General features: G+C 37.7%; 1 protein-coding gene across 1 annotated transcript in view; it reads right to left on the bottom strand.

The window, feature by feature from the left end:
* Window positions 1–823: 823 nt before the first annotated feature.
* LOC126247997 (protein Malvolio) overlaps window positions 824–14,611 on the bottom strand; it is a 113,779-nt gene continuing 99,991 nt past the window's right edge. The window contains exon 13 of the mRNA XM_049948579.1: window positions 824–3,845. Coding sequence (XP_049804536.1) covers window positions 3,770–3,845 — 76 coding nt within the window. The 3' untranslated portion in view covers window positions 824–3,769. The remainder of the gene's footprint in view (window positions 3,846–14,611) is intronic.

Below are 14,611 nucleotides of genomic sequence, written 5' to 3'. Positions count from 1 at the left end.
TGACAAAGTTAAGGAGCAATGAAGGGGTGGATGGTCTTTCTGAAGTTACAAATTGTCTGTTGGGTGCTGTACACAGATACACAGAAAGCTCCAATAATATTTACCAGTGATAGACAGTGGATAAGATATCAGGTGCCTCATTTCATTGCATGTTAACATTTCCCACACTGAAACACTTCCACAATCTGCCTGACGAGTGTCATGCTGGTAAGCTGGTGGCATTTCCTCAAGTTGTTTCTTTATGTGCTCTTACTCTGCCACTTGCATGTACCAACATGTCCATCAAACATTAGTTCAGGTACATGGATGCGGCAGAGACTTCTGTACCATACTGCAAGGAGGTTAATCTGAATGGTATATATGCTCACCAATTGTCATCCAGAAGTGAATTTGCGAGTGATCTGTTGCCCTGTGACCATTCTGTTTGGTGTTACAAACTGTGTCATTGACACACTGTTGCCGACAGCATTTTTTTTCCTCCCTCCCCCCCCCCCCCCCTCTTCCAGTTTTCTCTGATTGTAGTATGAGAAGCCCAGTATCTGCATTACATCTGAGATGAAGCCCCCCACCGCCCACCCATGTCTGGCACCTATGGTCTGGCTGCAGTTAAATGTGCTGACATTGCATATCCCATCTTTAGCTCAACTGTAACTGTCACACTTTCTCCAACACAGCAGCCTTATTTAATTCAATTTTGTGTGTGCCGAGAGAGAGAGAGATATTCAAATATAGAAACTGAAATGCATCCACTATTCCTTTGAAACAGTAATTACAGGCATGTCTTTAAATAAATAGCAGGTATACAATGTGGTAAAAATACTCCTAATAATAAAATGAAAATATATTTTTTAAAATCAGTTACAGAGATTTAACATAAAATTGTATGCATAATAAACACTATTTTTTTCAGATGTGCTGTCATTTGTAGCATGGTGATTATTTGTCAATATTTTTTTCTGTACCAACAGGTTATCCAAAATTACAGTTAAAATTCATATTCTGGCAAGATTTTTGCCACAGTTGTCAAAAATGACAGAGACAGTGAACAACCACCTATGTCATACCTGTCACATTACAAAACAGTATAAACAGATGTTACATTCTGTATCTTTAACAGTTCTTTAATTATGAACAAAACAACAGTCAACAACTTATATTAACATTGATTAATTGAGTGAAGAAATACTTTATTAGCATGCGAGTGAATAACACTCAGTCTACATGAAATGTATACAACTAACAAACAACATACTAGACAGAATACAATTACATATCAGTCTCTACTAAGCAATCACAATGAAGTGTCTATTTGCCCACTAATGTTCCAGCATCTAGATGGGCAATAAACAACAGACATCTTTCATTTATTTAGGACTCAATCTATTTATGAAGATATCAAATGGTGTACTATAAAAATAAAGAATCTGCAGCACAGCAGTATTTTTCAGATCTATTAGAGGTTTCTACCTATGAACAGATCTGGAATATGTACATATTTTTTTGTTACAACCCTAGTGGTGGAATAGTCTTTCTTTATCTGTGAACTACACAGCATATTTTGGAAAACTAATAATACGACATCATATTACAATTAATTCTCAAATGTTTCAGATACAAAACAAGAAAAATGTTACGTTAGTTGTCTGCAGCTTCCATTTGTTGCATGGAGAAAGTCTTCAAAAATCGTAACTTCAGATCTATTAGGGGTTTCTACCCATGAACAGATCTTAACAATGTGTTTTTATATTGTTGAAACAATATAAAGGGGGGCAGCAGGGTGCAGAGAAAAGGAGGTGGGGAGGGAGGGAGGGAGCGAGAGAGGGAGAGAGAGAGAGAGAGAGAGAGAGAGAGAGAGGGGGGGGGGAGAGAGGGGGAGAGGGACAGAGATGCAGCAATTTGTTTACATAAAATGAAATACATCACTATGTTCTAAAGAAACTAAAATTATCTATCAGAGACTCAAGAAAGCTCAAAGACACTCATTTATCCATGTTAATAGTAACTGAGCTCCATGGCTGTGGATTTCACTACTTGAAGTACAGCAACCAGACAATTTTATTGTGCCATTCACATGAAGGGGGAGAAAGGAGCCACAAATTACAGAATAAAAATGAGTACACCTAATTATCAATTAACTTTAAATAGAAAATTCAAGAAATGTGGTAGCTAAACAAATTGTTATTTTGCACAAGGCAGCTGCAGAAATTTAAAATTCAGTTGATAAAGAAACATTATGTTTATGAAGATATAAATGTAATACACAAGTTGAAGATGGGTGAAAGCCAAAAAAAGGCATCCTTGCATAAAATAAAGCTATAATTTGTTGGTTGCTGTATTTCTTCAAGCAATGCAAATACTTTAATGAAACAGACTACAAAAAAGCTCTGGCAACATGTCTAATGCTAAGTGTTGAAAAATTCACAACAAATGTGTTTCTTCTTAGTGTGACATTTAGTACAGCATCTTTGTTAAGATACTGTCCAACTTCAGATAGCAAGCAGGAAAGTAACTGTAGATGTGGATTCTCAGAATATACACTATTCCTACAGTTACAAGTTTAATAGATAAGTGCCACGAATACCCATTTGACAGAAAATAAAACCAAGAAATTTCTAAATTATTTTCAAGAGAAAGTGAGACAGTAAAAATAATTGATGGTGGGTAAACTGGTAAAAAATATAATGAGTTATGCATTTACATAAGAAATGTGAAAAACAACAAGGGTAGACTAGCTGCCAAGATTTCACTGAGCTGCAGAGTGAATCATACTTCTTTTTTGACATGAATGAAGTTCCATAATGTTTTTAAAAAGTGCTTTATTATGCTGTGTTATAACAGCACAAGAAAAAAAAATTCAAATGGCACTGAGTAATAAAATTTTTGCGTGTAATATGACAGCTGAGATGGACAAATACCTTTCCCAATGCCAATAAAACTGCTTAATATGTCACCAGTTTTTGGAAAATCTTGCACATTAAAAACCAATGAAAATGCACAATGACACACCTCAGGGAATAAGTAGGGACTGGCTTTCAGTCAGTCTACCATGTGGGAAAAAAAAGAAAATAAAAAGAACTCGCAAAAGGGAGGAAATGTAAAACAAAAGGAACTCCCACTTGTTTTATGACAGCCATCCTTACAACTGTCTTTCAACTTTCCAACTATCCCAGATTTGTAGATACAATTTTGGCACACCACATAAAAAATTCCTCACAGAACTTTACATATTGGAAGTATGAAGTGCTTCAAATATTCAATATAGAGCTAGCTAATTACAAGTTGCAAAAAACTGCACTAACTAGAGTGATGCAAAATATGTTGTTAAACAGTGCACTCTGTAACTTAATTTTGGATACACAGTGCAACTCATAGGTTCTCCTCCTTCCCAAGTCACTCCCATCCCCTTTTTCTCAAACTCAATTTACAAATATGGCTGAGCAGATCACTATGTTTTCCGTCCTTAAACTGACCATTCACTATTACAGTCACTATTTTGGTACTATGTATAAGACCAGTTGAATGTGAACAGAATGCAGAGTTCCGGCATGACTACTGTGCAGGAAAATTTTCCAAACGTTGCAACATAACTCTGAATGGTACATAATTAATATGTATAGCTTTTATAAAGACTGCTACATTACTTTTCTGCTGTGCCTCTTAAGTACTTTTTAAAAATATTTTGCTGATATAATGTACAAGGAAACATCTAGACAGATTAAACACATGTACAGTTTCAGTAAAATCTAATATAATAACAGAAGTCCATAATTTAACTATACATATTAGAAGTAACAACTGTGCTCACTGCTTGTTGACCATCTTGGATGGAAAATGATGAGAGGCTTCTGAAAGCAAAAATACAGTTTCAAATTGTTTGTCATATAAAAATGTGTTTGCAACTACTTACTGAAATAAATCTACGAAATATGTTTGTTCGCATTGCATCTTTTGCAGCAGCTGTAAAAATCAGTTGCTGTTGGTTTTTCCATCTTAGGCTTACTGCAATTTAATTAAAGAGAATTTTACGCCAGACAAATTTCACTTTTATTTATAAAGCATCTTCTATGGTTATTTTGCAAATTGGATACATATGTTTGTACATTTTTGGTTGTTTCAGGTTAAAAACGGTGTTTCGTATAAAAAGTTGACGTTCAAATTACTTACAGTGTTGCTTTACATATTCTCCAAACCACTGCTTCTTCCCTACTTGTTAGCAGCAGTTGATGTCAAATGACTTCATTTCACATATACACATGGCATCATTTGAAAATCGAACTGAAGTTACCTGTGTTTCTCGCTCTGGACAGTATTACAGTCCTTATGTATGTTCATTTGTTTTCATGTAGATTGTGGGCACTGCCATCCTGTGAAACTACATTTATTTATTATTTAATTCGTGTGTGTGTGTGGGGGGGGGGGGCGGCATGCACTAGTGTAAATTAGTGAAAATGTCCTGTATGTTTAGCAGCGATGTGTGAGGAGACTGGCAGGGGGTTAGTGTATATTTAATGTTCTGTTAAGTAGTCAATTAGTTTAAAGAGTGCATGGTTTGCCAGATTGGTCTGGTCATTTATGAGTTGTTTACTTTCTGTTATGGTTTTTTTAATGTGGTAGTTTTCTTGTAAGGTGAGGAGGGTATATTTGTTGTTTATCCTTATGATTTCCATGCCTGTGTCTCTGGTGGCAATTTTATGTTAGTGTTGGTGTAAGTATTCTGCAAAAGTTGAATGATTAGTGCTATACCTTCATACACTTACAGCTTCTTTGTATCTTGTGGCAGATGTCCTCCTGGTTTGACATATGTATCTTCTGTCACATGTATTGCATTTCAGTTGGTATATTCCTGGTTACTGATATAGATCAGTCTTTCCTATTGTTTCTGGGAAGCATTTTTGACTTGCGCTGTTGATTTGGTGGGCTATTTTTATGCCTTGTTTTTTGAAAATATTAGATACTCTGTGTGTCTGTCTGTGGTTGTATGTCATTGTGTACCGTCTTTTATTTTCTGTTTCTTCCTGACTTTGTGTTTTTTCATGTTCTCGTATTTTCTGTGTTTGTTTGTGATTCTGTCCTTATGTTGGTGACAGCTGGGCATTTGTTCTTTTGTGTTTCTTGATTTTACTGTTCAGCTTTTTTACAAAGTTTTCTTTGTACCCGTTGTTTGTGGCTATTTGCATTAAGGTATTCATTTCTTTTTGGTAATTGTCTGTACCTAATGCTATTGTGTTTAGTCTGTGAAGTGTGAATCTAAGTGCTGTCTTGCTTTTGAGAACTGAGTGTTGTGATGTCTTATGAATAATTGTGTCTGTTGTAGGTTTCTACTATATGTCAAATGTGTGCTTGTTGTTTTGAATCTTTATGGCGGGGTCCTGGAAATTTAATTACCTATTTTGCTCTTTGTCTATTGAAAAATGTAGCTTTTCATGAACAGAATTACGTCTGTGTGCAACTGGTGAGCTTTATTGCTTGGTTCATATATAAGGCAAGAGATGTCATCCATACATCTAATCCAGAGTAAGACATTGTACTTATTTGACACTATTTTGTTAAATATAATCCATGCTAAATGGTACATAAATATGTTTGCTATGGTTCCAGACACTGTGGATCCCATTAGGAATCCTTCACTTTTTTAACAGAATTCATTAGTGAACTGGAAATAGTTCCGTTCTGTTATTAGCTGTAGCAACCTCACTGTTTCTTTGGTGTATTCATCTGGAAGTGTACTCTCTGTCTTAGGATTTTGTTCTCTAATGTTTATTGCGTCAGTTAGTGGTATATTGGAATACATATTCCCTACATTGAATTAAAGGAGGTTGCTGTGTCTGGAACCTGTATGTCTTTTATGCAATGAATCAATTGTGTGATGTTTCTTAGTGTTTATCCTCTTGTAATTTATAGTTTTCTGATAAGAGTTTCAACATGTACTTTCAAGTGGGTAAGTGAGACCATTTCTATAATTCACAATGACTCTGACAGGGAGGTCTTTCTTGTGCAGCTTTGGTGGGATGGTGCACTGGGATTTGTCTGCAGCAGTATCCTTTTTTCATAGTTTTTTAGTGTATTTTCAATGTCTTTTAGAGTTTTTCTCAACTTCGTTTGGAGTCTGTCAGTTGGATATGATTTTAGTTTTGCAATTTTATTTTTTGGGATGAACTCTTGTGTCTTATTGTTCACTTTATTCACGAGAACCACTCTGTTTCCTTTATCGGCCCTTGTGATGATGGTGTTGTGTTCCTATAGTTCCTTTTTAAGTTTTGTCGGGGTTATGGAAACTGTATTGTTTTGGTTTCCTGTGTTTCCTTTCATCTGTGGTATTATGTTTTTGATTTGATTACTGACTAGCTCTCTTGTCAGACCAATGTGTACCTCACTTGTTTCGTTTCTGTTTTCCTATGTGAGAATGCTTTCTGATTAAACTGTGAGGTTTTCTATGTACTTTTTGTCTATTTGTGTGCTGACATTTCCTTTGTATGCCAAACATTGTCAGTGAGGTAGACCAGTAATGGACTCCAAGATTATTGGTACAAAATTAGTTCACTGTGTAGGAGCAGGAGTTTTTCCTGCAAATAAGCAGATGCAATCTCTGACAAGTAGTTTGTAAAAAATGCCGTATACTGTTTGTGTATAGCATCAACAATAAATTTCAAGCTAGTGATGTTGGTTGGAATGACCATTAAGTGCACTATAACAGGGAGCAGTACATAACATTTTTTTACTGGGAGATATGAATGATGTGTACAGAAATGAATAAGCAATAATGCTGTCAACATCCCAAATAGTGCTCTGAACACAGCTGAAAAACAAAGTATTATGGTAATCAGAATACACCATAGGCATGACCCCATCCCTACTTAAATATTAAAAGTAACAAACTTAACACACAATTCCTTAAGGTTTCAAAAGCTCATCCAAATATAAGCTATTTTAGTGTAGATTTTCTTGAGAGATGCAGCTATACATGTCATGCATCTGATTTAAAGGGGCAAGACACTCCAGATTAAAAAATAAAAAAATAAAAAATCTGAATTGTTGGATATGATCAGCAACCAAACTGACAGTGTGGCACTACCAGCCATTGCAGTGGAGTATTCTTCTGAAGGCAAGCATAGAACAACACTGTGAATGCAATGCAGGAATTTCATAAAGCAAATAGTTCTACAACAGGAGCAACAACACAAAACAAATAGTTCTACTATAGGAGTAACAACACAGCAAACTGAAAGGATGAACATATTAACACAACCTTTACAACAAATATCAGTGGTGCAGAAATAATACCAATAACAATAGAGCACCAGAAACAGTAGTAGTAGTAGTAGTAGTAGTACTAGCGCCACCGCCACCACCACCACCACCACCACCACCACCACCACCAAAAGTAGTAGCACCATGAACAGCTGTAGGAGCAGTAACAGCAGCACCAACAATGATAGCAGCAGAAGCACATCACTGTTTAATGATGAGACAGAGGGCAAATAAAGCTACTTCACTTAAAAATTTTTCATTAAGGCTTCATATCAATAATGGAAAGTAATACACCAGAAGGTAAGCAAGTTCACCAACTCTTATCAAGTTTTGTTTTGTTTGTTTTCTTTCACTTTGTTTCAGAGTGAAAAAACAACTGTCATGTGCACCCTTGTCAGAACCTTAGAACACTAATATGAAAGAGGAGTTAAAAACAATTACACGTTAAGCCCAGCCGATGTAAGGAAAGAGAGCTAAGAGCAAGGACTTCCTCTTGAAGAAAGGTCCATAAAAAGTGCCGTAGAGACAAGAAGATTCCGAACTAAAGATTAAATGTCCTTCACCACACTGCCATGACCTATAAAAAGTAGAACGCGATCGACAGCCCACATGTTGTTCATTGAACGGCCAATAACTCACATGGCAAACATAAATGAGAACGTAACTGGTCAAATGGGGGATCACCACTTAACAAATGGCTATGGCTAAAACGGTAGTGGCCAACACACAACTTAGCTAAAATGATCTCCTTGCGGCGAGAGGAGGTTGGCCAAGCTGCTGGGAGAGGTTTAATTCCCTGGAGCTTGTTCCCATGAAGGGAAGACCAGTGGTGATGCCAAAGTGAGACCACCTGCTGACAGATGACAAACCCAGAGACCATCAGAAAGAATGGAAAAACTAGTGGGCTGAGATAGGAAGACTGCAGCCTTGGCAGCAGTGTCAGCAGCCTCATTTCCCGCCAGACCGATGTGACCAGGAACCCACATATATATCACAGCAGCTCCCTCAAGAGTGAGCAAGTGGAAGCTTTCTTGGACACATTGAACTAAGGCATGGACCATGTACAGCACACAGAGCCTCTGACAGAATAAGAGCAGATGACACAATTGGAAAGCCTGTGTTGCTGGACGTATTGCATGGCTAGAGACCGCGCGAAGAGCTCTGCTGTAAATACTGAGCAGTGTTCTCTAAGCCGATACTGAAAATCATCAGTACCAATGACAAAGGAACACCCGACACCATGGTCAGTCTGGGAGCCATCAGTGTACACAAAGGTACTATTGCCAAGCTGTGAGAGATGATGCGAAACTTACAGCAATAGATCGAATCTGGAGTAGGAAGTGAATGAAGTCCAAGGTGAACACGGGCTGCTGCATGACGCTAAGGTAGCAAAGGGTTCACACCCATCAGGAAAGTGGCAGGTAGGATGAAGTTAAGTTGCTGGAGCGACAGCCGAAAGCAAACTCCAGGAGATAACAGAGAAGAGGGATGCGCCCCATACTGGCAGTCAAAGTCATCGGAGAAAGAGGCATAGGATGGGTGACCGAGCATGGCAGACAAATGGCATGCATATCAGTTGAGTATAACATAACACCGGTATGACAAAGGTAATTTGGCAGCTTCTGCATAGAGACTTTCAACTGGACTAGTGGAAAAGGTGCCAGTGGAAAAACGGACTCCACAATAGTGGATGGTATTTAGACAGCATAAGATGGATGGATGTGCAGGTGCATAAACAAAACACCCATACTCTAGTTTCGAACGGGCAAGGGATCGGCACAAATTGAGGAGGGAGGTCCGATCTGCTCCCCAGGAAGTACCACCTATAACACGTAAACCATTGAGGGGCTGCGTGCAGCTGGTAGCCAAGCAAGACATGTGGGAGGACCAAGAAAATTTCGTATCAAGCATGAGCCCAAGGAATTTCATAGTTTCAGCAAACAGAAGAGCAATAAGGACAAGATGACTCTTACCAAGTTCCAATGTTTTTTTTTTTTTTTGTTTTGTTTTTTTTTGTCAGAAAATTCAGAGCCTCGGAAGAAAATTAAATCAACTGGCAAGAAATGTTAGTGACAAGGGGTCTCTTAGTTGGTGTTCAAAATTGGTCTCACAGAACACCATATGAAAAAATGAATAAACACTCTAAAACTGCACGGCTACAGTCTAACATTGCATTACAGTAGAAAATGTATGGACAAACCTCCTGTCCAGATTGTACATCAGTGAGGTTACTTTCAGAGTATTCTGATGCAATAGCTCCATATTTAAAAATCACGTACAATTGCTGCTCACCGAAAGATCCGTACCTAACAACTAAGTTGCACACAACACATGAATGCCCAAGAAAGTAAACAGGAGTAATCCACTGATTGGATTGGATTGGATTGGATTGTTTGGGGGAGGAGACCAGACAGCGAGGTCATCAGTCTCATCGGCTTAGGGAAGGACAGGGAAGGAAGTTGGCCGTGCCCTTTCAAAGGAACCATCCCGACATTTGCCTGGAGTGATTTAGGGAAATCACGGAAAACCTAAATCAGCATGGCCGGAAGTGGGATTGAACCGTCGTCCTCCCGAATGCAAATCCAGTGTGCTAACCACTGCGCCACCTCGCTCGGTAAATCCACTGAATTACAGCCCATATCACTAATGTTGATTTCCAGTAGAACTTTTTAAATATTATGAATTTCCTCAAATAACATGGTTTATTGACAAATAGTCAACATGGATTCAGTAAATTTAGGAGACAATCTGGGCAGCCCTCTTAGACTGTTTGCAGATGCTGCTGTCATTTACTGTCTTGCAAAGTCATCAGATGATCAAAACCAATTGCAAAATGATTTCGACAAGATATCTGTAGGGTGCAAAAAAGAGGCAACTGTCTGTACGTAATGAAAAGGCAAAGTCACCCACATGAGTACTAAAAGGAATCCACTAAATTTCAGTTACACAATAAATCATACAAATCTAAAGGCTCTGAATTCAAGTATATACTTAGGGATTTCAATTGTGGATACTTAAATTTGAATAGTCACATAGATAATGTTGTGGGGAAGACAAGATTGATTTATTGGCACAACACTTAGAAAATACAACAGGGTCTACTAAAGGGACTACCTACACTATGCTTGTCCATCTTCTTCTGGGCTACTGTAGCGCAATATGGGCATTGACAAAGTTCAATGAAGGGCAGCTCATTTTGTATTATCATGAAATAGGGGAGAGTGTGCCATGGATATGATATGTGAGTTGGGGTGGCAATCATTAAAACAAAGGCATTTCTCATTGCAGAAAGATGATCTCATAAAATTTCAATCACCAATTTTCTCCTCTGAATGACGAATACGTAGTTGGTGCCCACCTCCATTCGGAGAATCAATCATCATAATAAAATAAGAGAAGTCAGAGCTCGCATGGAAAGATTTAATTGTTTGTTTTTCCCATGCACAGTTTGAGAGTAGAATGGTAAGGAAATAGCTTGAAAGTGGTTCAATGAACTCTCTGCCAAGCATTTAATTGTGAATTGCAGAGTAATCATGTGGGTGTAGATGACGATGCTATAATGCACGCCGGAAATAATATAGAACATACATCAATGCAGTTACACACACATTGCACACTGCAATACTGTACTTTGAAGTCCCTCGGGTTGCAGTAAATGCAAATATAGCCATCACAGTGCTCACAACACTGGTCTTTTGCATGGAAATTGTGAAATTTCTTAGGACTATTACCATCTCTTCTAACTTGTGCTTTCTCTACAGCAAAAGCTACTATAATTTTGAGTGATTTTAATATTAACTTTCTTACTGAAAACAGCAATGGTGTTTATCATTTCTAAACCCCAACATAACAGGAGGCAAGTATTAAATGGTATTTCTGACAATGATGACCAATTACTCACAAATGAGGGTGTTAACTCCATTTAATATAGTAGAGCATCAATTATCCAAACATCGGTCAAGCAAATGACACATACCCAAACTGTTACTCACTTGAGTGTGCCGCCCGCCACTATGATCTTGCCCTTCCTCTCCCCCTCCCCCTCCCTCACCGTCCGCCCATGCTGAGTCGCTACAATGGTAACCATTTGCACTCTCTTATGTTCATTTGTATCAACTTTGCCATGTAAAGTACACTTGCAATATAAAATGCCTAAATGTAAATATGTTGTCCTTTCTATGAGATATAAATCTGAGATTAATAAAAGGTTAGAGGAAGGTGTATCTGCAACCAAGTTGTCTACTGAACACAAGTTTGGTACATCGACAACTACGGATATAAAAAAAATAAAAGATGTGCATCAAAGATTTTATATCTAAGCTTCAGTCCACCGCATCGACAAGTCGTAAAACTATGAAGTTCATCATGAACACAGACCTAGATGATGCTGTTTACATGTGATTTACACAAAACAGATCACAAGGAGAACGTATCTTTGGTCCCACTCTATGTGGGAAGGCAATTCAATTTAATGAAAATCTTGGAGAGTCATCAAATATTAAAGCAAGTAAAGACTGGTTAAAACACTAACTCAGAACACAGTGTTAATTAGCTTCACAAACACGGAGAAAAACTGTCAACTGAATCTTCGGCAACTGCTTCCTTCAAAATCAAACTAAGGGATCTACTGAGGGAAGATTATGCTCCCGAAAATGTTTACAATGTTGAAGAAATGGGACTCAATTCGAAAGCTCTGCCAAGAAAAGCTCTTGCTTTTTGTCATGAATTAGCAGCAGCTGATTCTAAAATAAGCAAAGACTGTATTACTACTTTAGCTGGTACTAACGCAGCTGTTAGTCACCGACTGCCTTTGCTTGTCATTGGTAAAAGTAAGACATCATGTTGTTTCAAACACATTAATATGTCTGCGATGTCTATTATTTACACAAAATAGTGCCTGGGTGGATAGTACAATTTGCACAGAATGGTTTATCAAAGTTTTTGTACTTTTTTGTTGTTTTTTTTTTAGAAACATATGTTTCTTGTACAACTTTTGTGATTTCACGAAGAAGATAAACGCCTTTTCCAATTGTATTTGAATTTAATACAATCTGTTATTACATGTTGTTGTGCCAAAGCAATGTCAAACTACTCCTTGTGCTTAACAACAGCAATATAGCCTCCTTGTGTCTTGAGAATGAGAGTAGTTGAAAACTGAGTATGAAGGAAGCATTGTCAGACACAGTACTGTTAGTTGCTTGGCATGTATATTACCTACTGAATGCAAGCTCAGAAATATTCAGGATCAGTGACATACTGGCAGATTATAGACTGTTCAAACACTTGTGCAACATGTTCACAATGCTGTTTAGGTAGACAGACATATGACAGGTTTTTAAAAGAAGCACCAGTTGTACTAGCATCTAGTGCTGAAAACTGTCTGTTCTGGATGTGTTTTGAGGCTGTTAACACATTCCCATAAAAAATATCTAATGGGTGTATGCAGAGAGATCTTGGTGGAGGGTGTTTTGAACTGTGGTTGTATCAAATACCGGTACCAATTCGGTCTGAAACACCTTGTTTACAACACTACCAACCTCGAAGCAGTTGCATGGTAGCCATTACTGAATGCTCTGTGTTGTGTTCTTTTCTTATTTTGAAATGAGTGAAGAAACTAATACTGAGCAACATAGTGTTTGATTATGACCCTCATGACACCAGAAGCGATCAGCGATCCCTACAACTGTGTGTCAGTTCTGCTTTTTGCAGAAACACAGATCACGCAACACATGTGTATTCCAATTGTGCTGCGAGAGGGAGGCATGACTCATTTACCCACAATGCTCCTCTCTCCTTTGGTGGTCATGAATAATTCTAGTTTGTTTATGCTTGCAGCCAACTGCCAGTTTGTAGTGTCTGCACTCTGCACTGAACAGAACAGAAAATCAAACCTGTCAATGTATTTTGACCATGCTGCAAGTATCTGCCAAACACATGAACAGAGTTATTTTCAGTTCTACTTCTGTGCAGAGTACCTTGTTGGTTCTACCTCCATTATCATCTACATCTACATACATAAGCTGCAAGCCATCAACTAGGGGTTGCATGGTTACGAGAGGTCACAATCAATATTCTGCAGATTTTGTAACTATCAAATATGTGGGAAAATAAAAATAATGTTGAGAAACACTGCAAATCAGAGAAGCACTCTGTTCACAGGTGGAAAAATGCTGATGCTTCTCAACAGAAACAATCAGTCGTCAAAAGCTTAAACAGAGTCAAATAATGAAAACAAGTGACGACCATATCAGAAAAAACAAAGTTTTTACAAAAGCAAACATTCCAATCAAAAAGTTCCCCAATCACCATTATTTTAACAGTCAATTTCAAAGTACTAAGGCTTCATCTCAAGGTCACTTAGTGTGACAACTAGTTAAATTTGTAGTATGTCTAATCATTTACAAATGAACTATGTTTTGATGTTAATTTTGCCAAAAATGATTCAAATTTTGTCAAAAATAAATGTGAATTTTGCCAAATATGATGCAAATTTTGTCCAAAATAAATGTGAATTTTGGCAAAAATAGAGTCTACATTTCAAAATATGTAAAGATGGCAAATCACATATTTTTAGGTGAGGGGAACTTACCCTCTGAGCAGATATCAGACAACGAATTTTAGGTCAGGATCTAATGGGTGGCACAGTTAGAAGTAGCCCACCTATCCTTTGAATGTGAATTCAATATTTTGACTTCTTAAATAGAGGAAACAGCTACAACAATGCCAGTTTTATGCAGAAATCAATTGTTAGCATTCTTCTGTCAGCATTTCTGTTTATTTCATCAGTGAAGTTAGACATTTCTTTTTGTGGTCAGCACAATGCCTTTCTTGATGCAAGAAAGAATTGAAATTGTGGAAGCATACGTGAAAGCAAGATCAATTAAGGAAACTCGCAAAATTTTTGGGTCAAATAACTGGATAAAGGACTAGCAGCAAAGACGGCAATAAAGGTTCCATGAAAACTGATGCACCTATGGATCTGTGCCAAAGGTAAAATGACAAAGAATTCCTTCAGTTTGCACACCAAAATTTATTGCAGACATTTGCTGAGGAATTATTCAGAGCCCAAAGAAGTCTACACATAAACTGGCCCAACAGGCACATGTAAGCAGGAGGAGTTGCCATATCATATGATGGGTTTGCAGCAATTATGGGACAATGACAGTCAGAAATGTGTAGATTACTGAGCATTGCTTTGAATAACATCAATGATGGTTTTAATGATGGTTTGTTAGACTCTTTCCATAACATCATGAGTAATGAAACATGGTTTCATCTTTCCAGTCATGTGAATTCACAGAACACGAGTGTCAGCAACCACGCCATGATGGGGTGGGGTGGGGGGGAATCAGCATTTCATTCA

The sequence above is a fragment of the Schistocerca nitens genome, chromosome 3, assembly GCF_023898315.1.
Source record: "Schistocerca nitens isolate TAMUIC-IGC-003100 chromosome 3, iqSchNite1.1, whole genome shotgun sequence".
Classification (NCBI taxonomy): domain Eukaryota; kingdom Metazoa; phylum Arthropoda; class Insecta; order Orthoptera; family Acrididae; genus Schistocerca; species Schistocerca nitens.
This window is presented reverse-complemented; position numbering and strand designations above follow the sequence as displayed.